Here is a 26,897-nt window from a genome sequence, read left to right as displayed (position 1 = left end):
AGGCACAGGATAGTCATCTTCACACACCACTCCAGGAAACACAGATAAAGAATTTGAACCCTACAATCTTCAAAAGGTGTAACATGAGAAGAGCTCAGCTGCCATGGCCAGTTCCAACACAGAAAGTTGTCTTCAGCAAGACAGAACGTGCCATGGCACAGCAAAGGCCCATACACGTTGTTTCATGCCATCAGGGGTCCTCAACACTAAGTGCTTTGATCTGTGGGATTAGATATGACCAACTGTGTAGTATGGTCCTCCACAACATTCTTCTTTCTGAACTGGAGAGATGGATTTGAAGGGTACACTGTTAGATGAGTAAGAAAAGCAGATGGATGGTCGCAGCCAGAGGCTGGCTCAGATTCAATGGCTCAGAATGCCTAGGGACATCAGTGACAGGTGGGACCCATATCAGTGTTACTTATTATCTTCATTAATGACATAGATGAAGAGATCCAGTGCAGCCTCAGCAGATTTGCTGATGACACCAAGCTGAGTGGTGTGGTTGACACACCTGAAGGATGGATGGGATGCCATCCAGAGGGACCTGGACAAGCTGGTGAAATGGGTCTGTGGGAATCTCATGAGGTTATACAAGACCAAGTGCAAGGTGCTGCACCTGTGTCAGGGCAACCCCTGGTACCAATCCAGGCTGGGGGATGAACAGATGGAGAGCAGCCCTGGGAGAAGGACTTGGAGTGCAGGTGGGTGAGTGTTACCGCTGAAGATGAATAGATCACGTGGACACAGGTCGGGGTGTGGTGAAAGAAAGAGCCGAGTTTATTTTTCCTCCCAGGATTTATAGGCTTTTGGCCACGGCCAGGGATTGGATGGTCAGGATAACACTTTCTCACTGCACTGGCCATGAGCGATGCCCATCACAAGACGTGTAACAGAAAGAATGTACACAAATCTATGTTTACAGTTACTGTCCTGGGAAAGTCCTTAGAAAACTATGTTAGCAAGCTCAGAAGCTGAGTTTTCAGGGCAACAGGTGAGAGGCTGGACACGAGCCAGCCATGGGCACTCACAGCCCAGAACACCAAACGTGTCCTGGGCTGCATCCAAAGCAGCGTGGGCAGCAGGGCCAGGGAGGGGATTCTGCCCCTCTGCTCTGCTCAGACCCCACCTGCAGGGCTGCATCAGCTCTGGGGTCCCAGCACAGGAAGGACATGGACCTGCTGGAGAGAGTCCAGAGAAGGGACACCAAGATGATCAGAGGGATGGAGCACCTCTCTTGTTAAGAAAGGCTGAGAGAACTGGGATTGTGCAACCTGGAGAAGGCTTAGGGTGACCTAACTGCAGCCGTCCAGTACCTGAAGGGAGCCCAGAAAAAAGATGGAGAGGGACTTTTTAATTAAAAAGAGCATGTAGTGACAGGGGGAATGGCTTCCAACTGAAAGAGAGCAGGTTTAGATATTGGTAAGATATTGGCAAGAAATTCTTCACTGTGAGGATGGTGAGGGACTGGAACAGGTTATCCAGAGAAGCTGTGAATGCCCCATTCCTGGAAGCATTCAAGGCAAGGTTGAGTGGGGCTCTGAGCAACTGGTCTAGTGGAAGCTGTCCCCATTCACACATAGCTGAACTAGATGATCTTTAAGGCCTCTTTCAACCCCAACCATCATCCGATTCTGTGGTTCTATGATACAGTCTCCAATTATGGAGCTTTGGTAGAGGAAGATCCAAGCAGCTCAGTTAGCAGAATTGAGAAGAACACAGAAATTCAGTGTCAGAGGCAGTTCTCAGGTTTTTTGTCTGGTGACAATCCTCAGGTCCTGAGAAAAACTCCAGAACTCAAGCACTTTAGAACCCAAGCCTCATCCAGTAGTCTCTTGGTATTACGGTGGCCTTGGAACTGCCACTGCAGAGAGGGCAAAAGCCTCCATTTAGTCTGACCTTCCAGCTAAGCAATGTCTGGTGCAACCATGTGTTTCTTGATTGGGTGAGGCTCTTCCTCACTCAGTTTTGCCAGAGAAAGAAAGGTGTGATACTAAATAGAACTCATCTTTGACCCAAGATTCAGAAAATCCTAAATGTTAATGTCTGAAGAAGACCATCACTTTCACTGAGACACTTCTCTCATTTTAAGCAACAGGAAATGCCAGCGATGTGTAACTTGCAAAAGGAAGCAAGAAACAACTGTATGTCAGTGGTACTTGTCAAGTGAGTCCCATCCTCAAGATAGAAGAACATTTAAACTCATCCTTAGGTGGACCTATGGAGTATGATTCAGGCAACATGTATAGAGTACCTAGATCCATTTCCAATGAGGAAAGGAAAAGCAGCAGAGGCTATGCTCCCAATATGGAAGGACACTGGATTTGACAAACTCAAATTTAAAAAGTAATCATACAGGACTAGTTAGAAAAGAGAATTACATGACCAAGGGCTAGCCATAACAAAAAATAAAGACGTGAACAAAAGTTAAGAGGCATCTAGAATGCCTCCATCACTGAGCACTGATTATGAGGGAGGGAGAGGTAGGGTGAAAGCTCTGAGACCAGAAAAAGCAGGAATATGCTGCCTTTGAATGCCTGCAGTATACACTTCTCTGTTAGTTTTTCACAGTATAGAACAGCTGATGTCTACCACATTATTGCTACAATACAGTATTCTGCTGCATCTGCAAAACAGACACTACTGACTCTTTGCTGCTTCTCTTTTGATCAACTGCATCAATGTTTACATCAGAATATTTTAAAATGTGAATGCCCTCTACTTTCCCTGCACTTGTAATGGTATCCAGTGTTTAATTCAGCAAGAAACAAATCTCTCTTCAAAACAATGGCCAAAACTAAATTTGGTCTTGTCTGCATGGAAACTGGACTTTTCAGGATCTTTTGATTATGTATTTGCGATTTGATACATGAAAAAGAACTAGTAGCAAAACAATGAAAACAAAACTCAGAGAGGAAAGTTAATTTATTTGTCTAAAGCATCAAACTAAATTGAGATACCTTAGTTCAGTCAAAGCATCTTCAATTTCCTCATAAGCCTGAGCTTCATAAACAAATATTCCAAGTCCGTCTACCTACAAAAATAGGATGGACAATTCTTGATTTTCTTCAGATATCAAGATAATTTACAAGTCCTTGAAGACAGACGAAGAACAGCAAGTGATCCTATATCCTACTACACTCCACCATGTTTCCCAAGTGTACTGGAAAGGAGGAATATGAGCCTTCTTTGGAAAGGTGCGTTGGAAGTCTTATGACCATCTCTTGGAGACAGGGTATGCATTTACATCACCATGATTGCCATGGTACAGAATCCTTGACTGCTACTTTTACATGCCATGACCTATGATCTGAGAGTTGTAGTCTGCTGTCTCCATTCGCAGAATGTATGGGATGATGCTGTCAATCTGAACATTTCCAATTAGTCCTGCGAAGAACAGCTCTTCAGTGATGGCAGCACTCATCAGCCTAAGAGCAGGCAATCGGAGAAGAAGTCTAGACAGTCTGGAAAATAAGTTTGATGAAATGTATTACTTAGCAGATCACAGATTTTGGTATTGTTCTCCATGATGTTATTAGTAAAAGAAGAGAGAAAACTGACAAGGGACATTACTGGTCAAAGTTTGGTATATCTAGTTCTTGAAAGGCTTAAATATTTTAATCAGTACAGCATTAAATTTATGTTTAGTCATGTCTGGAACAGTACAGAAAATACGTGAATGCCTACCAACTACACGTACTATGTATGTTTAGATTTAAGACTAATTGAGGAAATATTCCAAATAGATGCAATTCAAATTAAATGCTACTAATATTTATTTCTGATAGTTAATTTTAGAAATTAATGAGATGAATAATAGTACTCATAATATGTATTAACACATGCATAATATTTGAAGTGTTCTAAAGGTAATTTCTTAACTTTAGGGCAGTAAGAAGAAAATGTATGTATCTATTACATGGAAAACTGTACAAATCAGTGACTCTGAAAAGAGAATCAATCAAGTCGGCACCTAAGTTTACAGACCTGTAAGTATCATCCGGATACGCCTTTGTTACGTAGTCTTGGAACTCCATGTAAGCTTTTTCTTGAAATTTCTCTATCTGTACCACATTTTCTAGACCTGGGTGATCTGAAAAAAAACCCTCCTCTTCGTTATACCTGTTCTACAGAAAATTAACTAAAATCCATATAGACTATCCAGCTGTCAACATACTGAAATCATCATATAGTAGCTGCAGCAACTTCAGTTTTAATGGTAAACACTACTTTACCTCCTTATATTTCTCTTTTACATTTATATTTTACTTGATTTTCCATAAATATGATCAGACATTTCAAATAAATTCAGTGCTTGCAATGTTTACATTAATCTTGATGACACAACTATTCTCTGTGTAGCAGTAAAACAAGATTGTTTCAACACACTGACATTTTCTGCAACACTGGATGCACAGATATAGGTGAAAAGTGAAGGATAAAATTAAGATCAGTGGAAGAAGCAGAATAAAAAGCTGTGAACTGTTTCCTAAGACACACAGAAAACAGCACTGAATCATAGAATATGCTGAATTTGACCCATCAGTATCATCGAGCCCAACTCCTGGGCCTGCACAGGACACGCCAAGAATCACACCATGTGCCTGAGAGTGTTGTCCAAATGCTTTTTGAATTCAGATAGGCTTGTATGTAGCAGATTGTTCTTTTTCAGCTATTTGGTACAAAAATTTCAAATGTGCTAATCATGATTTTTAGCAGTGATTTGAACTTAATTGAAATGTAAGTGTTGCTAAAATGAAAGGACATCAACCTAACTGCCAAGTCACTCTTGGAAATTATTATCCAGTAATTCTGAACTCTCTATGTGGTCTGTAATTTTATTATCCATCTATCTGAATAGAAAAATTTTACTTTCACACCAGCATGACAAATCATGTCAATGAAGAGTTAGAGTTGATGTCCAAAATGCATCACTTCATGCTGCTGCTTTTAGAGCCATGTCAGGAACACAGCAATAAATCAGCTCCTGGAAACAGTAGTTTGAAGACCACTGCTTGTACACTTGCAGCCATTCAGAAAGATGTCAAGTCTTCTTGGCACACCCTGTACACTAATCTCTTTGCCCAAGGCTGTCTTGTGGCAATCAAACAGCTGGCTTGGCACAGCTGGATCACCTAAATGTGAGAGTAAAAAATTCTTGAAGATAGAGGAAGTACTCAAGATTTGTACATTTTTCTTTCATCGGAAGACCTGGTTTTGGCTTTGTATTAAGTCCCAATTCTGAATGATGAATCTAAGGTCTGCTGGATACTGATACAATACCCGAATGCCTTTTGTGAAAAGTTAATTCTACAACTTTCAAATGAAGAAAATTAATTTTGTAACTTTCTACAGTCCAGGCATATGGGTACAATGTTACTACTCAGTAAATATCTACCATAACCAGAGGACTCCTTGCTCCCTATTGTAAACTAATCACCCAGAAGGGAAATAAAGTTATATTACCTTCACTGTCTAATGTATGTCTAGTAATGCTACTGAAAGTACATTCAGCAAATACTATTTAGGAGACAGAAATAATAATGTAAGTGAATGTCTGTGGAGTTCATTCACCAGGATGCTATATGCTTTGTCTGTGTGGAGGGAGGTGATGTTTCTCTACTTCTGAATGTGAGAACTGATGCCCACATAGTCTTTATATATTAAAATCCCAACTTCAATCCATCCCGCCTGGATGTGCAAAAGCAATACTTCAGAAAATTAAACTGCAGGTCTTCAGAAAATGTACCCCAGAAAGGAGACACAGAATTAAAAGCAATAAATAAATAAATGAGAAGAAAAAAAAAAAAACAAAACCCAAATCAACAAAAAAAACCAAGTATGAGTGGCACAGCCAAAATAAAAATCTGCTAATAAAAAGAATCAGTGTCCCCCCACAAAAAAACCCCACAGCAACATTCAGCTGTTTACATTAAAAAATTAACCCTCCTCTTCCTGCAGTCCTTACACACCTTCCAAGACTCTTCAGCAAATGAGGCAGTATATATAATATTTTATATATAATATTATATATTATATTGCATATAATGAAACAGTTATATGGCAACAAATAGCACAGGTTAAAATTTTACATTTGGAATGATTACATACCAGGACTAAAGAGGACAATTGCTTTCAAATATGCATATTCATATCCATCTAGACACAGCTTAACCATGCTGTTACAAAACTCTTGCAATTTGAAGACATGTTCCATTACTAGTCTTCCTCTGTCTGTTGGCAGCTTATCTAAATAAAGACACACAAAAAAAAAAATCCCAAGTTCACACATGCAAAAAACATGGTCATACTGGAATTTTAAAAATAATTTTTTTATTAGACACAAACAATGTGAAATCTATGCCATCTATAAATTCCTATTAGGTCTGAATAATCCTGACACCAACAATTATGGAATATTAACATTCTTTTTCACCTCTTCCAGTTAGGGCTTTTCCTGCCACTAATGCTTCCAGTAATCAGGCATGGACTGGAGCTTGATATGATCAAGGAAGGAAGAGATTTTATAAGTAAAGCATACACTGCTACTGCTGACCTGTGCTCTGTGTCTAAGGACCAGGTGCCACATGGTAGGACAGTGTACATCTTCATGGGTTATTTCAGTCAGAGACCATGCCACTGCTAGGAAAGGTGTACTATACACCTTCCCTGATTTGCACTGAGGGGAATGTGGTTCGTGCAGAGCTGTTCCCCTTGAGTCAGCAACAGCAAAACACACTGAAAACCATGTTCCCTCCGTAACTCATCAAACTAGAGTCTCCAGACTCCACAAACTTGCTATCTCTTTGAGATACTGCAGCTAGCATACTGCACAACTGGTTCTTACAGCCAACCTGAATTCCCAGTTTAAATGGTAGAAATACATATTCGTAATAATGATAAAAACATGACTAATTACTACAATACCCTTTCTGGTAAACATGCTTTAAATATTACATAGACCAAAATTTTCAGGTTCCATTTCCAGGTATCTGCTCTAGAGACAATCACAGATTTGTATCTTTAGCTGATCCAGTACATCTCGTGATTTGATTAATTTGTTTTAAGGTATCACTATTTATAGGAGGATCTTGTGGATGTTTTTAAAACACAAAAAATTCTTGGAAATAGTTATTTAATTACTTTAAAGAAGATGAAAATCTATAGTCTGGTAGGCTGTTTTTTTTCCAGTTTGCTAATCAGCATTTGCATAGCATCAACAACAGTGAATTTTTATATTCCTAATAGCAAACAACTCAAAAATTTAGTTAAATCTGAAAATGCTTAGATATTTGTATGTGCATCTACCTTATGAATAATGTGCTATGACTATGAACAGATGAAGACTATACTATTATTGACTGGTTAGCTTTTAGTTAACTGACAACCTTGTATCCACAAGCACACAAAGCTTAGCTAAAAGACTCCACCTCCTGCTTAGAAGGATAGAATTAAAGAGGCCAACTGACATGTCTTTCATTTGAATGAAAAATGTGCCAAAGATGCAGGACATGGGATTAACAAGGAACAAAGTGTACCTAGGGGAGATCTGTTGAAGGCTTCCATGTAGACTAAAAGTCAACAAGCCAAGTTATGTATCACCACCTTGGCATTCAGCTGCTTTGTGTCACAGCCATGAAGAACAAGGACAGGTGAGTCATTCTTTACTTTGTATCCTTCATACAGAGGAATCATATTCACAATACTCTTGTGTTCTTAATGTTGATACTGCTCAAAATATTCCTAATTTGGGCTAGTGGTATTAACAGACAGCAGAACACTATTATACATTATAACATATAAAAATAAAAATAATGGGTTTTTTCATTTGAAGGTAAATATTAGCATAGCTGACTTTTGCAAAATTGCTAAAAAATTCTATCTTGTGGACTGTAGTTGCTAGTATCATTTTGTTTCAATACTAACATGAAATTCTTTAAACAATAAATTTATAATAACAACTGAAGGACAAATAAAGAGCTTCTGTGCACTTCAAAAACTTAAAACCATCAAGTAATTCCCCAAGTCTGGCATGTGCACAGCGTACACCTTACCTTGTTGTAAACTGCCTTGAAGGTGATTAACAAAAGCAGCTAAGATCGTTGCCACATTCATAACTTGTGAGCATTGTGCTAGACCAAGCGTAAAAAGTTCATTCCAGCAGGCTTTTACTAATGATATGCTGTTATCCTGTCTATTAAAAAGCACAATAATTTAATAAAACAGCCATTTGCATTTATACTTTTTTTAAATTTGAAGAAGACGTCATAAAACATTAATCTAATTAAATCATTACAACCAACACCAAAATGAAGTTCTGCATAACTTTTCTTTGCCTGCTAAAATTAAAATATCTGGTTTAAAGTGACTTTTGTAAAGCAATACATTTTTGTTTAAATTACCTTAAAGGAGACAGATTTCTATTACAAAAGTAAGCTGAGGTTACAGTAAATGACAGCTGTCACAGTGTATTGCATCATGCTAATTTTCTTAGCATTTGGGACAACATTTATATACATGGAAAAAAAAATATTGCACTGCTGCTGTATTGTGGATATAGAACAGACTCAGGAGTCTTTTTCTTTTTTTTACTTGAAAATTGACAGGTTGGTATAATTTTTTAATGAAAGATATGGGTGAAATCGAACATGTGATCAAGTTTCTGAGCTTGCTGACTGCTACTTTCTGCATCCTTTTCAAGTTTGGAAGAAGGTTTGAAATATAGACTTCAAAGTACAAACACCAGTTGTAAGGATTTCTTTGCTTAAATTTTAATTTCGTAGCTTAAAATTAAATGTATCAATTCATATTCAGTCACTTCCATAGTAATAACCTAATTTTCAGTAATGCCAAGCATCTCTAACTAAAGGCATCTCTAACTCAGAGCTCAACAAGAGCTCTGTACCTCAGAAAGCAAATCCCACCAGAAAGGAGTCAAATTCCGGTACCACGTTTCAGTTTTACCCAGTGAATAATGAAAATTTAAAAGAAGTACAAGATCTATCAAAGAAGAAAAGCATATTAAAGCTAGGATTTCAACCACAAAAATACAGTGGAATGGATTTTTGCAAGAATGTTGATACAATCTTCAAGAACAGTTCTGATGATTTAGTGCAATACAAAGATGCCAAATGGCAGGTGTACACAGACATGTCCTTAATGGGATTATTGAGAGCTTACTGAAGTAATATTATTTTTCATTAGGATCAAGTTCTTGTTATGGTAAACATGATACTGTAAATGCAGATTCTGCATATATTTGTCACATCTTTGCTCATCTCCTTTAACATAATCAAAGGGCTATGCTGAGCACCACTGAAAACAGGGCATACTAGCTACTCCTCTGATACGTGTGTGTAGATAAACATGTCATCTACAGCATCTTTATGGCTGAACAAAGTTACACCAGAGACAGTTCTTAAGTTTGCTTAAGCAGCCTCACAAAACTAAGAGGCTGTAACCAGCTTGGTGACGGTTTCAGTAGGAAACTCTCTTGTGAACAGAGATGCCCATGCAGGAAGATGAACTAATCAGTATCTGGCATCATTAACTACATCATTAGGTCAAAGGCAACTATCCTGCTGTGACTAAAGGAGAATGTTTGCCTGAGAAGAAAACAACCCAGGTACAATTATCCATCTTCCTTATAAAATCATTACTATCGTGCTTCATAAATTTCTCTTCAGTTTAAAAGTGAAATGAGTCACCCTTCTGAAAGTCAAAATTATAGGATATAATGTAATAATGTATAATAATAATGTAATATGTAATAATGTAATCATCCAACTATAAGGGCTGCATTCATTTCAAATAAATCTCCACTTGAAAACAGTTTCCATTTTAAGTGCTTTAAAGGAAAACTGTGAATTTATGTTATTTATTGTACTGTTGCCCATGATCTTTGTTGGGTCTATACATGCTATACAGGTGAATATTAACACTATTGTGGCATCTTACTCCTCCATATTTTTTAATCAGAAAAATATATTGTGAAATAACAGATAAAAAGAGCATGTGCAGACTTTTCTTGTTAAATCTTTTCGAAGAGAGAGGTCTTCTGTACTGCATTTTATTTTCAAGAAATTCCCATTCATTGTTAGAATACCAATTTGTACTAAATTTGCATTGTTTCTCTGTAACAAAAAAACTTTTTAAAACTTAGAATGACATAATGCACTACGTCTATTTGCTATGTATTTTGTAATTCTGCAGGTCAACAATTTCTACCAAAACATCATATTTACTTATTTTTTTACCCTTACTATTAACTTTACACAATATTCCTTTTTCCTTCCCCAAAACACAGGCTTAATTACACACAATACAATAATTTTCATTAAAAACTGTAGAATCACTTGGCTGAAGCATCTGAGTAAACACAAATGGCAATAATAGATCATCCTGCTTTTGACATCTTTCCTGGAAAAGGGGACAATCCCTCATTTTAAAAGAGGAATTCTCTTTGCTGCCACAGTCACAGGCTATTTTGATATTTAATTAAACAGAAAACACTGTAGATGAGAACAAACTAACATGATTTATTCACCATTTATGTCACAGCTGATAGAGTATCATTTTGTTTGATGTATTTTCATAAAGTTACTTCTAAATATAAAATAAAGCAGTTTTTCCCATGTAGTTTGGACATGTTTTTTTCATGATGATCAGTAATGGACTACAAAAGTGAACTTAAGAATTTTAAGCAATACACTGAATTGTGATGGAGAAGCAGGATGCCCTACAAACTGTAAAAAGAACAGTTAAAATTACTTTTTGGTTACAGGAGTCATTTATTTTTGGGGAACCTTCTGATATTACACAATTTCATTCTGAATGTTTGCTGAATCTAGCTAACCATTTTCTTCATGTAGGTTATTAAAGGCATAATTATTACTAGTAATTCACCTTATAAGGATAAAAATTTTGGGGATTCAGACAGGAGCATCTTTTTGGTGACTGCCCAATAAGCATCAGGATGTAGCATAGAGCTGTAGCTATTAAAAGCTGACAGATATTCCTATTTTCTCAAAATATATTTAAGAAGCAACAGTTTGTGGGTATTTGATTGTTTTAAATCTACTCCTTTTTCTTACAAAACCCAACCCAAGTCCTGAATTTGGACTCAAATTTGGAGTGGTTTTGATTCAGAAAATTTACCTTACAATTAAGATTTATAACCATTTTCATTAGTAGTTTTATGTTTTAGAAGTCCCTGAAGAAGACAGCAAAACCCAAAAATTCAAAAGCACATACCCACAATGTAAGTGTATAAAGTAAACGAACACTTACCCCAAAGCTTGGAAAGATGGAATGGAACGTGCCCAGTGCATGGACAAGAAAAGCAATCTGGAGGCAGACTCGCAGATATAGTGAACATTAAGATAATCAGGCATAGGAGAAGGCATGGTGAGCTGCAAAAAAAAGAAAAAGTAGGATGAAAAAAAGGAGAGAGTGTAAGACAGTTATTTTGTTTTCTTCATAATATGTTTAGGGAGAAATCAGTAATTTGAGTTTCTTTTAAGTGAAAAAATAAAATTGTTCATTCAATAAAAAAGGTATAATCCTGACACAAAACTGAATGCCTGCCTTTTGCATTATTAGCCACACCATTACATGCTGTGTTATATACCTACAAAGCAACAAAAAAGACAAAGTTTGATTCATAGATAAAGGTTCATATCTGGGACAACTGGAAATGGAAAACCTCAAATTTCAACATCTGTGACATTCTCAAAGAATAAGAAAGAAGAATCATAGTAAACTGAAATGAAGTTGCTTACATTAGAGGAGTTACAACTCCGAGAGAGAGAGAGAGAGAGAGAGAGAGAGAGAATTCTATTTCACAAAACATCTTTTTTTTTACTTTTAATTAATATTTTACAAATAAATACATGAGAAATCTTTTGGTGTTTGAGTAAAATACTTAATACACTTGCTGTTCCCAAGTCCAAAAAATATAACCAACATAACTATATCAGAAAGGACCCTTCAAAATGTTAGTAAGTAAAATTAGTGATGTTACATGCATATGTGAAGAATGATTTGACCCAAAATAGCTTAGAACTTGTAATTCTGTCTTCAGAAATTAATACTTTTTAACGTGTTCTGGGTAATGCAGTTAAAAAAAAACCAACCTGAAATTTGCATTAGAGATGTTAATTTGATCAAAACAGATGCTGATAAGAGGGGTAAAGTTTAACCAAATGCCTGTTAGCTACTAAGTTTTCAGATGATGAAGCTTTTTGATTTGTCCATGAAAAATAAGATGATGAAAAAAAATAGATAGAAGGAACTACTGCAAGCTTATAAAATGAGAAGTAAATCCAGAAAATATATACATCTAAATAACACAGAAATGTATGTAAGTCAATTACTAACATGCTAAAATTGGGTATCTACACAAAGAAGAAACTGGCAAATACTTATAATTCTCAAAATCCTGTTGCAGGTTGCATCAGATCCAGCCATTAACAAATGAGAATGTGGATGCTGCCTCTGCTTCATGCAATAAAATGCTGACTCTGCTTCATGCCAATACTTTGTCTATTTAAATCCTTTTGTACAGATTACCCAGTACTTTTAAAGGTAAAAAACTATAAAATAACCAGTGCAGCTCAACCATTGCAGAGCACAGTACTTTCTCCCAAACAAAGAATTAACCAGTGAACAAAAACAGTTCATTAAATGCAAATTAATGCCAATACCTGAACAAATGCTCCTCTAAGAAATTCAAAATAAAATTTAGTCAGATCATTATTGTACATCTCTATGTCAAAATAGTTATGAAGAGTCAACATTAAGAAAGTATTCAGTACCCTGAATGCTACATGAGCATCACTGAGTAGTGGCCCCTCTATTTCAACGATGTTCATGTTTGTTTCTCCACCAAGCATCTGTGCACTGGCATCAACACTTTCAGAGTTCTGGCACGCTGAGCTCTCCCCTGGATTTAATGCTTTTGCAAGAGTATCAAATGCCCTGTAAGATCACAAACAAAAGAAAAATTTCATTTTAGAGATCATTTCAATTTAAGAGGAACCCGCACAAGTCTGAAACCTGTATGTTGAAGTCTGTTTTAAAGAGTGAGATTTGGAAAATAAGTCATCAATAGCATGCTTTTCCTGACATTCCACCAAACTCTGAAACAAAAATTAGCAGCAGATCCTGTTTACACTTGTTGCCAACAAATTCACAGTTTTGACATATTGGTTGTGCTGCTGAATCACAGTTTGCTTTTCAAGATCTCTTTAGTGATGTTCACTGAGAGCGCTGGCGTGAGCATTTTGAGGACAAGATCACCAGACTGCTGTTACAGTCACTTACTGCATGTATAAATTTTACAGGCTTTTAAAGCTATGAAGCACAAACAGAATGAGATTTTTTTTTTGTTAAGTAATGAGTTGTAGTTAAGATTTTTCAAATTAAATTTGAAAAGACTGCTTCAAAATATGTAAGAGAAAGTACTCCCATGCTTTCAATAAAATCCAGTACCCTCTGCTACGTGGCAGTGACTCTTGGCTTTCACAAGCACAAATGCTAGAGGGCAGATGTCAGGACAAGCACAGATATATTTACTCAAAAATACACAGACTTGATTACTGCCTACAGACAGATGACATATCCTGGGAACAGCAACATTTCTATACAGTGTTGCATGCTGAAAAACTTATGCACTGAGGCCTGAAAACTTTACAAAAGCTGATTATCAGCTTGTATATAGAGCTCATTCTCAATTTATAGACATGTTTATTACCACAGAGTCTAAAAATCACTGATTTAATTCCAAAATCTGGGATAGAACTTGGCCACCTTCTCTATCCCCACACTCTCTAGCTATATGAATTCACTAATATGCTAAAAAATTGAGCTGTTTAACATAACTACACACAACCAAATGAAATATCACAGAGCTGTTGACACTGCCTAAAGGCTTGGGATGGTAAATGAACAATTTTTTGGTCCTAACTAGCCTGTGTGCCTTGATGCGTACACGAGGGTGACTGGGGCATACACAAGTGGACTATACAGACATACCTGGGCCATCTCCTGTCTCTGGTATGTACAAAGTTGGCACAAAGGGAAGGCATTCATGGCTCAGCTCTAGAAACTATACTATGGACTACTGCTAGAACATCTAAGTTTCAGGTCTTCCACAATTCACTCTTTGCAGTCTTAGGTAGAACAGGCAAACACAACAGCTCAGTGACAGCTGCTTTTAAGAAACAACAGGATCTCTGCAGGGCTCTTCATGCAGCACGGACAGAAATTTAAGAGAGGAACAAGACTTCCCCTTTCCTCAAAAGGTAAATGTCACATGCATCTGTCACTATCCTGTATTTATTCTAGCACAGGCTGAAAAATCCTTTTTAAATAGCGTGGGCATGTACACCTGTTAACCATGTCTGCCCATGACACTTTTTCCCAACCCATTCTTCAATGTTGCCTTTAAAGAAATCTTCTCCCTCTTATCTCAAACTGCCAGTAGTAAGCCAGCAGAAATCAGTAGCAGCTTTGCTTCCTCATGGCTCAGTGTCAGTCCTTTCCTACACAAAGCTCCAACATGAGCAATGTCTGTAAAGTAAAACACCACAGAAAAGAGAATCTAGAACAAAACTTGCCTGGGAGCTATGAAAATCTAGCCCACAAAGTGAGAAAACAAGGCATAATCAACATTAAAATACATGGCATTGATATCCTTTGCTACAAATAATTTTGTTTCTCTTTTTGTCAGTCTCAGTCATCAACAGATATATAGGACTGCAGATAAACTGTAAAGAAAGAACATCATGAAGCATTAGAGGACAAGGCATGTAAAATTACAATATAAAAGTGGTGGGGTGCTTGCAGCAAAAGTTGTAGTCTATGTCAGCAAAAGTGAAATTGTAACTACTGCAAGCAGAATATAATAAAATACATGAAAAGCATGGATAGATGAAATGTGCTCTCTGAAGTCCCTTAAACTTTTCTTCCTCAATAAATATCTGTGTCTGTTAGATCATGCTGGCATTGGGCCTGACAGGGAAATCAAAACTTTAGACAAAAATTTTAGTTTCTCTTGGAGTAACTTCCCTTTCCATAGCAATGTTTAACTCTAACCTCCCCACTATACAACAATTAGGTAGCCTACTTGACAAGAATACATCAAGTCAGAGCTCTTTCAAAGCTCTCTGGGCGAGATAACCTGATGCCTTTTCACAGACAGATTTCTAAAACTGAACAGAAACCCTGAAGTTGGTAAAAATAAGCATCTGGAAGTGTCAGCAAATGTAAGATTACATCATCTCAGCCACAGTATTGAATGATGTCTATCGGCACATGTAACAGTACCATTTACATGGTATATTCCAATATTCTTTACCTAGGAGGACACAGCAAAGGCCCAAATCAGCATCTATAAAGTCAGACTGACTTTCTAAGTAGTATATAAAGAAAGGAGCAGTAAAAACGTAATCTGCTAGCAATTACACAAACCAGTAGAGAGCACAGGGGAAATCAGATATTTCAGCCACTCTACATCCACCTTTTTCCCCTTAACAGATTTACTCCACACACACTTTCAGAACAGCATGTAAAATGTAGATGTTGTGTTAAAGAACATTGCTGGGACAGCAGACAGAGGCATGAGATGACAACCACGAAAGAACATGACTGTGACTTGTGGAATAGCTGTGGGTGTTCCGTATAGTTCTGTATATACATCTTACACATACACTCACTACAGTGGTTCAGTTAAAACCAGTGCAAGATACAAGTCTGGAAGATACTCAGTGGATGTATTAATACTGAGAATTCTGTAACTTCTCCTGTGCAGAAGGAAAATACTTTACAAGCTTTTAATGTGATTAATAGTTACAGGCACTTAACTATCACACAGATGAGATCTCTTAAGAACAAGTTTTGCAGGATGATGCAAGGTACTAAGACCCAACATACCTTTTGGTTGGCCATACTAAGGTAAGATAATCATTTATACTGAGCATTTATACTGAAATTAATTTCAAGTACAAAACAACTAAAAGGATTTATTTCTCTAATGGAACTTTCTTTTCATTTCACTTGGAAGAATCTTAATATAGTTTTCTTCTACATGAGCTTATGCTAGTATTACTATTACTTTTAAAGCAGATAAATTCCCCACAGTGTGATGATTTAACTAATTGACTGGACTGAAGTGACAGAGGCCTCCTCTTGAAAAGGACAGTATTTTTAAGTGTAGCATGCCTTACCTTGTAACATCACTACTAGCTTGTTCTTCTTGCTTGAGTTCAGATAATGATGCATCTCCGTTACTCAAACTTTCGATCATGGATAGCTCTGTACTGCTTTGTGACATGTCCTTGCATTTACTGAGATTTGCTAATGAAGTCACCACATTTGCCAGTGTACTTAAATCTCCTTGACATGCTTCTACCTAAGGGAGAAGAACAGCTTTTAATTCTCAGTTAATTGGCAGCAGTTAACCTGCAAGAGAAGAGCCTAACTTTCACATAAATGAAGAATAGAACATATGCATATATACCTGTAAGAAACCTCTTTTCAGTACATGAATGAGCACAATAAAGCAATTAGACACTGCACTGCATCTAAAATATATTTTGACATTTAATTGTAAAAGTAATAGCGGTCTATTTCTTTCAGAAAGAATACTACTGATGGTGAGCAAGTGCCGAAAGAAGATTTCATATCTCTACACACTAGTCCATCACCAGGAATATAAAATTGCTCTAAATTATATTTTTAGTATCTTCCTTCCCTATGTAAATGAGTCAGTAGTAATAGGGTAGAAGAGCATCTGAGAAGAAGGAATGCATGAAAAGTCACCTTTATAATCAAGCAGAAAAAGAATTCTGCTGTAGCCTTTTTGGTGTTTATGTTTTTATTTTACTGCAAAGGAAAAAAGTGATTCAGTACTGGCCAGCAGCTCACATAGGCAATAAGACGTGACCCACCCTGTCCCAGAAAAAAAAAAAAAAAGTACATTATTACAGACAAGTATGCTGCTGCTAACACCTGACAGAGCAAGCAAAGCAAAATGCATGAAAACAGTATAAGGTTGTTGTCGGTCACTCCTCACACAGGGCACCATTTGTTGTCATCAGTCCCTAAAACAAGGCACCAATTTGACTGTGGTCACATGACTGACACCAGCATCAGTCCCTTGTTATCTAAAAACTTCCCCTGACTGATGTACGGCTCAAAAGACTAACACCAAAGATAGCAGCAAGCATCAGCAGTTTATTAAAGCCTTCATACTTTCTCTATGTTACAATCCCAAGAGTAGCACCTAGCAACACAGATGCCTTCCTCTCACAGCATGACCTACTAGCTCCAACACCAGCACCTCTCTCCGCCTAACTCTTTATACCTTTTCTCTCACATGCGTAATACCTACATGCCCTTCTACTCTTTTGCCATTGGTCACATCAGCATTTCACGCTTCTCCTTCAATGCTGGTCACCTGTCTTACACAGCTGCAACTTAACAGGGGCAAGATTGCCTGCAGCACTAGCTCTATTCTCTTACAATCTATTCTCCCATGGGGTAATTTATTATTGGCTAGAAAAACATAAATGCTTCCTATTGTGCATATGTGTGGAAGTTATCACATGGCTTTGGTGGATCAGTAAGTGCAACAAAATGGAAACGAAGGAAACCAGCTCAGAAATAAAATTGTCAATGAGATAGGTCTTACCAAGCTTTGCCAAAAAAAGAGTGATTAGGAGGAAAAAATCCAACAATATTTACACATGGCACCATGATAGTGCCATGAGAAGTTTTGTGAGCACCTCACTTTATTTGTACAAAAGAGCAAGCCAAGTATCAGAATTATCCCAAAACAAAAAATTAAAATAATACAGCCCTTCAGGCTCGCTAAAAATGCGAAGGAAGGGCATTTGTAAAGAGAAGGCATTTGTAACACTGGTGAATGTTGTAAAGCAGTATTTTGAAAATTAATTTAACCAAATAGAACACCCTTCTCTCCTTACATATACAATCACATCAATTAGCTCTACTTACTATATCAGTCATATCATCACATACCTGATCTGGAGTCATCAGCACAGTAGGCTCACTTTTTATTGCAGATGGATGAATGTTAACAAACATTCCTGATTCCAGCAAACCCGGTGATCTGACAGAAAACAGCACAAGTTTTAATTCTGATTAATTTTAAAATTGAATTTTCCTTTTTCAGAAGACAGAGAGAGCCACTTCTGAATACAATTTGCATACCTTGCTGTTTCATTGTCTGTTACAAAAGTTGGGGTTGCAGCTAATGGACTACGAAGATCTTTCCGAATGTAGATCTTTTCTGTAGAAGCTGCACAGTTAGAAGATTTTTCTCTTGACACTTCAATAGGTTTCCTCTCACACTGTACAGCTACAGAAATAATACCCAACTATTAAATCACACCCTGAATTACAGAATAAGAAATAATACTTTTTTAAATTATTATTTGATTTTAATAATAATTCTGAAAATAACTAAAATATATATAAAATATATCCCATAACCAACAAGCTAACAAGCTGGATAAAAACCAGCACACTGATTTGATGAGTTCTAAATGAAATGATGTAGTAGTCAAAGTCTGAGATCAAACATATATAAGATTTTTAAGTTACAATTAAGAGAGACATCCCTTCATTTTTAATTTGAATCAAAGTGGAAGCTTAAATCTTCTCATTCTCTGAGCTTCACTATCTCACACTCTTACTTCTTTTGTAAAGGACTCATGGTATGTTTTTCTATGGATTGTGGGTCTGTGTTGAACACATGTAACCTCAGTCATTTAAAGAAGCTTCTCAAGTTAGGACCTCAGACAGTACATGGGAAAAGGTACATGCACAAAGTTCAGTTCAGACCATTTAAGATCAATCTGGGCAACACCCTGACCCACAGTCACTGACTTCAGAGAAGAAGTGGATTTTTAATTTGAATGACTCAATGAAACAAAGGGTGGAATGAATCCAGGCTTTACCTACAGATATATCACCTTGCTTTGAACATTAAAATTAAACTTACAGTATCATCTCCTATGGGAAAAATCTGGAAATGTGAAAAATGTGCCATTTCAGATAAAGAAATTAAAAACTTTTCAAGACAGCAGTAGACTGTGATGCTATTGAAATTTTTACACTGATAAATATCTTAAACCTCAAATGTTGTAATATTAAGTATTGACAATGCTGTTGAAGTCAGCCTGCAACCCATAAATAGTGCTTTAAAGAGTGGGAGATGGAGGCAAATATTTCATCTTCCTTTGCAAATGCTGTGCTCAGTAGCAGTGTCTCACTTGGCTGAGAAAAGACCAAGGCTTCCTCAAGAGACAAATAACCCTCACTGAGGGAGCTACAGTCCAAGACCATCCTAAGTTTTCTTTCCCCTTACCACTGAGGAATGAGAATATTAACTTCTTATCACCAAACAATCCTCTCCCTCATTCAATGTTCCCCCATGGCCCAGAGATTATTTTCCTGCCGTCTGATCCCTAAGCCCAGTGATTTTGTTCTGCTTAAAAAGTCTTCAGTGGAAGGGCCTTTTCTTACTTACTGCCAGCTGAACTAGAGGGTAAAGATCCACTTTCACTGCCCCAGCTTTTCCTCCCTTTCTGAATTAATTTCCTCTGTGTTACTGATTTCTGCTGACAGAAGCAGGGCTGTAAGGAGGAAAATGTCCACAGAGGTTCAAGAGGGTCAGTAAAAGAAGCGCAGGATGACAGAGAGCAGACAACAAGACCAATACTGTATGTACTGCAACAGCATCACAGTATTAGGCCAGAAGAATTTGTGTTTTGTATCATTTTCTGTGTATTTAGTATTCTGATACTGCAATACCACTACATCAAATGTATGGAAAGCTAAAAAGCAACTTGGAATCTGCAAGAATTGGAAAGAACTGAACTTTAGATCACTATAGATCTATGCCTTGTGAATAACTGTCTCTGAAGAGCTTTGCCAAAAGTGAACAGCAACTGCCAGTAATCTCAGCTATGGAAAAACTGAAAAGAAGGTAGAGTTCAAGAAGTTCAGTAGCTTAATTTACCCATAAAGAAGTTGAACTGCATCAGAAAAAATGCAGACATATTTGATATTTGCCATATAGGAGTAACAATTCATTCACTTTCATCACATGGAATGGAGCTTATTAAGCTTTTAAAGCAAACACCTGAAAGCATGTAATATTTCTGATACACCAAACTTTACAATTCTTTAAAAGAAAGATACAATGACTTAAAAGTATGTAACCAAGGCAACAATTTGTATCTATATAAAGCATATCTTTTGTAGCACAAAGTAGCTGCCAGGTAAAGCAGTTTGCTCTTATTCAGACTTACAATCTTGTTTCATCCCAAAGGCGATGCATCTCTGCAGCCTACAATACTGACAGCGATTCCGGTGGTGTTTGTTTATGACACAGTCTTTTGTTCCTCGGCAGGAATAAACTAAATTTTTACGTATACTCCTTTTAAAGAATCCTTTGCATCCCTCACAGGTTACTGCTCCATAATGACGCCCTAGTTTTAAAATAACAGAAAATGTGACATTAATTTTACAGTATAATATTATTTTTTAGACTTTACATTTGTTGAAAACAAAGTATTAGCTATTTTACCCAGAAAAGGAACACTTGTTTTTCCCCATGGGTTACATATCTTAAAATATATTTGGGCTATAAAACAACATAAAAAAAGCAAGTGAACCATTTTTCTAGTTCAAAGCACTTAAACAGTATTTTACAAACAGGCAAGTTGCTTATTAAATCATTTCCTTATCTGTTGACAGTAGTGTTAAAAAGACTAGAAAGCATTAGTAAGAACCCAGCAAAAAATATTTTAGTTTATAGATTTCTTTAGTAATTTTACCTACAGACAAGCCCCGCGATTCCTCATTACAAGTTCAGCTGTAGAAATTGTATGCATTAAATCAAATGGAATAATGGAAAGTGCAAACATAGCATTTGACAGCATGAGGCAATCACTTCAAAGCTTTACTTTCAACTTTCATTTTCCTAGCACGTCGCTCTTGCAGTAAAACACCAATGAAAGAATAATCTAGAACAGCTACAACTCTTTTTTTTGAAGACCAGTTCTGCAAGTTTAATGTATAATATAAAAATTTCTAAGATATACTACAAAAAGTAACTTTTAAAATTATTTTTACAAGCAAATTATTTTGATTTTGCATAAAATCTAAGCATTACTAAAAATAATTGATGAAGGCATGCTTGGCAGTTAGTTACAACAACAAATCCTTGAAATACCTATGGCCCATTACAAAATAAATAACAAATATGACCTGATTTAGGAGAAAACAACACTTTTAGATTCTTTCCTGAAGTTTCTAGAAATTCTGACAGGTTTTCTAGATTCCTTTATCACAACCTTTTTACCACTACTAAAATGTGAAATTTCAGAAGCATCGTATGTATTAAAAGAATAATGCCTGAAACATTTTAGTGGCTGCTCGATTATGAATATGCATTCTGCAATGTACCATGTCTGCTTCTTCACCTACTCTTTTGATGTAGTTTCTTTAATTCCAGCTTGCAAGTGTCTGCAAAGCAGTTTTCATGACAGTGTTTGTCACACGGGAGGCTCCCCAAAACCTGCAGCTACTCAAAGGAACCTGGCACCCTCCCCAAAGTCATTACCACTGCCCAATATTCCAAGGCCAGCACAAGAGGAAAACCACCTTGGATCTCCAGTCCCTCACAGGAGACTCCAGCCCTCCTCTGGGGAGTCAGGAGAGTTTTAACAATTAGAACACACCAGTCAGATCTCTGCCTTAAGTTTGTAAGAAATTGCTCTAGCAACTGTATTTTTTATATTAAACTTTGCCAAGTTTTTGGGGAAAAAAAAAATTATACATTTTACTTTCTAGCAAGTTTGCTCCCTGCTGAAAGGAGACCTCATAGTGGTCTGCAAGTTCCTCACAAGGGGAAATGGATGAGCTCTGATCTACTCCCTCTGCTGCCACGACCCAAGGGAATGGCATGAAGTCGGTCAGGGAGATTTTAGGTTAGATGTTAGGAAAAAGGTTTTTCGCCCAGAGGGTGGCTGGGCACTGGCACAGTCTCCACAGGGAAGTGGTCACAGCATCAGCCTGACAGAGCTCAGGAAGCATTTGGACCACACTCTCAGGCACAGGATGTGACTCCTAGAGTGTCCTGTGCAGGGCCACAAACTGGACTTCAGTGATCCTTGTGGGTCCCTTCCAACTCAGGATATCCTATGATCCTATGTAAAACAACAATAAATTTTATCTATGGATACTAGAGTACCATTTAGTGAAATTCTCCACTGCATGTATAGAAATTTATACATGTATATGCATGCAAACTGCTACACATCTTCAGAAGAATTGTAAACTGCTTTTATAAAATTGTACCACCTTAAAAAAAAGAAAGAAAAAAATAAATACCTGATGCTTTGTCTCCACATACAACACACAGATCAAACACTTTATTTAGGCCCTGTTCATTGGGGGAGTTGTCTGTTAAAATCTGAAAAAAAAGTGGAAAAGAATTTAATTTTACTTTTTCTTACCATCTAGAAATAGTAAAATGTATCTCATGCTTGTGGTTTTTGTCTAAGGGGACTAAATCTACAAAGTATCATGTTTTCTTGATGACATGTAATGGTCTTCAGAGACACAAAGCTGAGACCTGCCATGCCACTGTGCTCCCTTTCAGGAGGGAACTAGAGTTTTACTTGTAATGCTTTTGAGAAGAATTCAAGATTTCATTTCTCTAAATACTACTTCTGCAAAATGGACTGACATCTTGAAAAACTTTCAGCATCTGCATACCCTTACCTTTTGCTCAATTTTATATTTATATACTAATGGCTCACCCACAGTAAAAAAGAGACAGAAGCACTAAACAGATGGAACAAAAAAAAATCCCTTGTAAAGGCTATTAGATCTACACAGTTTATTAACTCCTTTTTTTATAACACACATAAATATGGAACAAAAGAAAATGTACTCCGGACACTACCATTAACTTCCAACTGGTATATAGCTTGGCTTTCATTAACAGCTTGATATTATTAAAGTATTCTTGTCTCTTTCATTTATCTCTGGTACCTGTAAAGCTTTGTTAAGCACATAATATTAGAATCCCAGTACTACAAGGAAGGCACAGAACATTTCACTTAATCTTTGAATACTATCCCACCACAGCATAAATAAAGCACAGCAAAAGCTCCATTTAGAAAAGGAACACACAAATCACAAGTAACAACCAAACATCATCTTGACATAGAAAATAAAAAATATTCTTCTCATTAAAAAGAGAATATAGTTTAGATGCTTGAAGAGTTTTTAACTTCTACTGTGCCATAAAGGGAAGCCAGACTCCTCATCCTTGTTTCACATATTCAGAATGGGACCTCTGATAAAAAGAGAAGTAACTGAAACAGAAAGTGCTCTCCCTTCCACAGAGAAAATTTAGAAATTGCGCTTTTTAGAGTTTGGAACATAATACAGATGATATATGTAGGAAAGTTTAACAAGCATACTTCTTTCTAGTTAACACTCTTAATGATGCCGTCTCTGAGATTCATCTCCTATGTTTTCTTTAAAAAAAACACCAACTTTTTAAGAAAAACAAGATGATGAGTTAAGAGAATATTAACTTTTTGATCCTTCCAAATTTCCAGTATTAATGTTATGTATTTTCATGATATAAAATATATACAAATAAATTCTAAGTCCTTCCATAAATTAAAGCTGCACCGACATGGGAAGTTCCACATGAGGAAGGACTACAGAACTGGCCCATGAGAAGACTAAAATCCCAGACTCAGAGAACTTAGTAACTGACCTTGAACATGAAGAATAAAAATTGATTATTAATATGAAGAAGAGCCACTGAAGTTTAAACAGATGATGGGAGAAAGGGTCTTGCCAAATGAGTCAATGTAAAGATAAGATGCAATAACAGAGACATTTTTGTCAGAACAAAACAAATGAGCATTTCAAATGAAGGCTACAGAAGAAGAAAAGAACAGTGAAATTGCAGATGGATAGATCATTTGAGGGAGAAAATACAAAAGATCCCAAAGGGATGCAGATGAACAACAAATGAATGGTACTCTGTATTTCATGAACTTTTAAATGGACAAAGGAAATCTCAACCCATACATATCAGCAGACAACAGAACAATTTAACTAGAGTGACAGAATACTCTGTTGCCTCTCAAACTGACCTATTTTGCCCAAATGATACAATCAGAACTACAGTTTTCAATTTTTTTGTACAGATTTCCTCTTTTCCTGAATTTTTCCTTTTAAACCAGTGTGGCACACTGCTCATCTTTTAAGTTGTCTTTGAAAATAATTTTTAAGTGGACTACTCATATTCCACTGGTTTGTATTTTTGTTGTGGCTTACCTAAAATACAAAGTGTATGGTAACATCAAACATGCTTCAATGCCTCTCAAGAGAACTGGCTTTTGCTACTGGTCCCCTGTTCACAGTAATCAAATTTTTGGAGCAAGAACCTAGGACGTCCACTCTCAAAGAACTGTGAGTTTCAAAACCAGTAGTATTATATAATGCAGAGATTCTTTCAAGCTTACATAACGTGTGGGTAGTCAATCAGTGAACTGGTTCACAGAAGAGCACAAACTAAACAGTTAAAGGGTCTGCAACCGAAAAGAGACTGCTTAAAAGAGGATTTTGGAGTGATTTATAAACCCCCACACAAATCCTTAATAGTATCTTATAGTGCAAGAGACACCTAATTAAACACTTCTCCCAGATGGTGAAATCATCTAACATATTTCTTGTACACCATACAATACTATTGGATATTATACAGACTAAAGCTTACATGGTCTATATAAATAACAATAAAAGGTTGTTTAATATCCGCTATCAAATATGATGGTCTTATTGCAGCCTTCAAATCAGCAGGCTGCTCTGTATCATTAGCTAAAAGGATATGCTCAGAAAAATCATTCTTTACTTGGCCATCTTTTAATATTTTTCCCTAAGCCGCTGTTTTTGGTCATAGTGTTTAAGTGTTTGATACTAGACTAAATAGACTGCAGCTATCTGAATGTTGTCATTCAACATTCCACTGATGTATTTTAACAGAAGCATAAATGTGTGTGCCTGAATTATATGCAGTAACTGTACTTTAGCTGGAGTGCAGTAACCTACTTCATGCTGAAGGAGGTCACATCTCCCAACTCTTCTGGCATGTTTTTTACAATCTTCACATCAGTGCCATCCCATCCTGGCCAGGCTAGGGATGTGGGACAGAAAGCCTGGAAGTTGCAGGGTGGCAACTAAGGAAGCTGCACATATAACATGCATGGGAGTAAGGTGCACTGGGGACCTTAGTTTAGGGAGTTACAACCCTGGCTAGTTACAATATCACATTAGTAAACCCAAAATCATTACTGTTATTTTCTCACCCCCATGGAGTAATATATTTCCCTATTAAATAGTCTGAGCACTGCTGTGGACTACAATTCACACAGCTGAACAGCAGTTGCAACAGTGTACAAAAAGGGAAACGAGCCAAAGGACAGCAAGAAGGACAACGGAGAAAAGTGAATATTTCTCAACAATACATGAAAACAGATGGAGAATTAAGGAGCAGAGATAAAGTACTGTTGGCATGGCAGAATCTGGAAATGACAATAAAAATAACTGTATTCTTCCTAATGTCATGAGCCAACATAGACATTTTAAAATCAAGAAATTTACTAAAAAAGCTTTCTCATAATTTTTAAGTATCCACAATGAGTTGTAGTGCAAGGAAAATTATACTTAAAAAAAAATAGAAAAGGAGAACCCAGACAGACTTATTTGGAAATAAAACATCTTTTCTTATCCCATTTGAATGAAAAATATGAAACAAAGTGGATTATCTACCTGGATGTGTTGTGCAGATATATCAGGGGATGCAAAAAACAGTTGGTTGACACCTGCAGCATCTGGAGTTGCTAGGATAACTTTTCCTGGAGTGGAATCTTGTCTGGCAAGGATCACCTTGCTTGGGGTAGAGCCATCATGATTTGTTAAGATGAACTGCTTGCCTGCTGAGCTCTGATCAAGTGCTGTAACAATCTGAATCTTCTGGCCCGTCTGCTGATCTGTGACAATCTAATAATACATTTATCTCAAATTGTTATGGTGATTTAAGTTAACTTTTTGGACCCAATCCGGGCACTTGAAGGAAATGGGAACTTTGCCTTTCACATTTGAGAAGCAGGATCATCTTCCCCTCTGTCACACAAGACTGAATTACACTCAGGCGAAAACTTGGATTTTCACTGTATTTGAAACACATTTCAGTCAGGGGTGTTTGAAGTCAAAACCTGAGTTCGTACTCAAATTTTACAACTGGCACATGCTTTTACAACACTACTGAAATTCTTGACAATTCTAACATCAGAACTCAAGGCATGTCTGTAGCTAAGCCCTAAGACCCATCAGATTATAAGAAATCTTAAATCTTGAATTCACTGCATTCTACATGAAGTGTTTGCAGCACCTCCAAGGTTTGGTTACTAAACAAAAAACCTCTTCAAACCACAAACATAGATGTCCAAGTGAAAAAAATAAACAGCAAACAGCAGGAAAAGCAATTATACTGTTGCACCTGTGTATACATTTCAGACTTCATTTTGTGGGGACCTATTTTACATATACGTTTCTAAATAAAGTAAGTGAAACAGAATCTTTCCCTGCCTTTTTTTCTTTTCTTTTTTTTTTAAAGGAAAAACTGTTTTTTGTTTTATAATCAAGAACAGATCTACAGGGGTTTTTTCCATTTTATTCCTATTTTCAAGCACAAACACAGCAGAATTTTATTGAATAATCCTCCACTTTCTGCCAACTTTGTCAAAAGATAATAATCCTCAGAGAAAATAATC

At 36.7% G+C, this 26,897-nt stretch overlaps 1 protein-coding gene across 16 annotated transcripts in view; it reads right to left on the bottom strand.

Moving 5' to 3' along the window:
• Positions 1–2,907: 2,907 nt before the first annotated feature.
• The window catches only part of NR2C1 (nuclear receptor subfamily 2 group C member 1), a 45,649-nt gene continuing 21,659 nt past the window's right edge, over positions 2,908–26,897 (bottom strand). For 13 of the 16 annotated variants that reach the window (XM_088055622.1, XM_014248959.2, XM_088055624.1 and 10 more), the window contains 12 exons: positions 25,894–26,124; positions 22,426–22,507; positions 20,340–20,519; positions 18,235–18,382; positions 18,043–18,133; positions 16,227–16,411; positions 12,816–12,978; positions 11,290–11,411; positions 8,055–8,194; positions 6,112–6,249; positions 3,988–4,093; positions 2,908–3,464 (listed from right to left, as the gene is read on the bottom strand). In XM_088055622.1, coding sequence (XP_087911748.1) covers positions 3,290–3,464; positions 3,988–4,093; positions 6,112–6,249; positions 8,055–8,194; positions 11,290–11,411; positions 12,816–12,978; positions 16,227–16,411; positions 18,043–18,133; positions 18,235–18,382; positions 20,340–20,519; positions 22,426–22,507; positions 25,894–26,124 — 1,761 coding nt within the window. In that variant the 3' untranslated portion in view covers positions 2,908–3,289. The remainder of the gene's footprint in view (positions 3,465–3,987; positions 4,094–6,111; positions 6,250–8,054; positions 8,195–11,289; positions 11,412–12,815; positions 12,979–16,226; positions 16,412–18,042; positions 18,134–18,234; positions 18,383–20,339; positions 20,520–22,425; positions 22,508–25,893; positions 26,125–26,897) is intronic. The other 3 variants (XM_088055629.1, XM_014248965.2, XM_005519434.3) reach the window with 1 other exon arrangement.

The sequence above is a fragment of the Pseudopodoces humilis genome, chromosome 5, assembly GCF_049639895.1.
Source record: "Pseudopodoces humilis isolate 2021_Gansu_Grassland_sample_001 chromosome 5, ASM4963989v1, whole genome shotgun sequence".
Lineage (NCBI taxonomy): Eukaryota > Metazoa > Chordata > Aves > Passeriformes > Paridae > Pseudopodoces > Pseudopodoces humilis.
The sequence above is the reverse complement of the archived record's forward strand: the minus strand, read 5'-3'. Positions and strand labels throughout refer to the sequence as shown.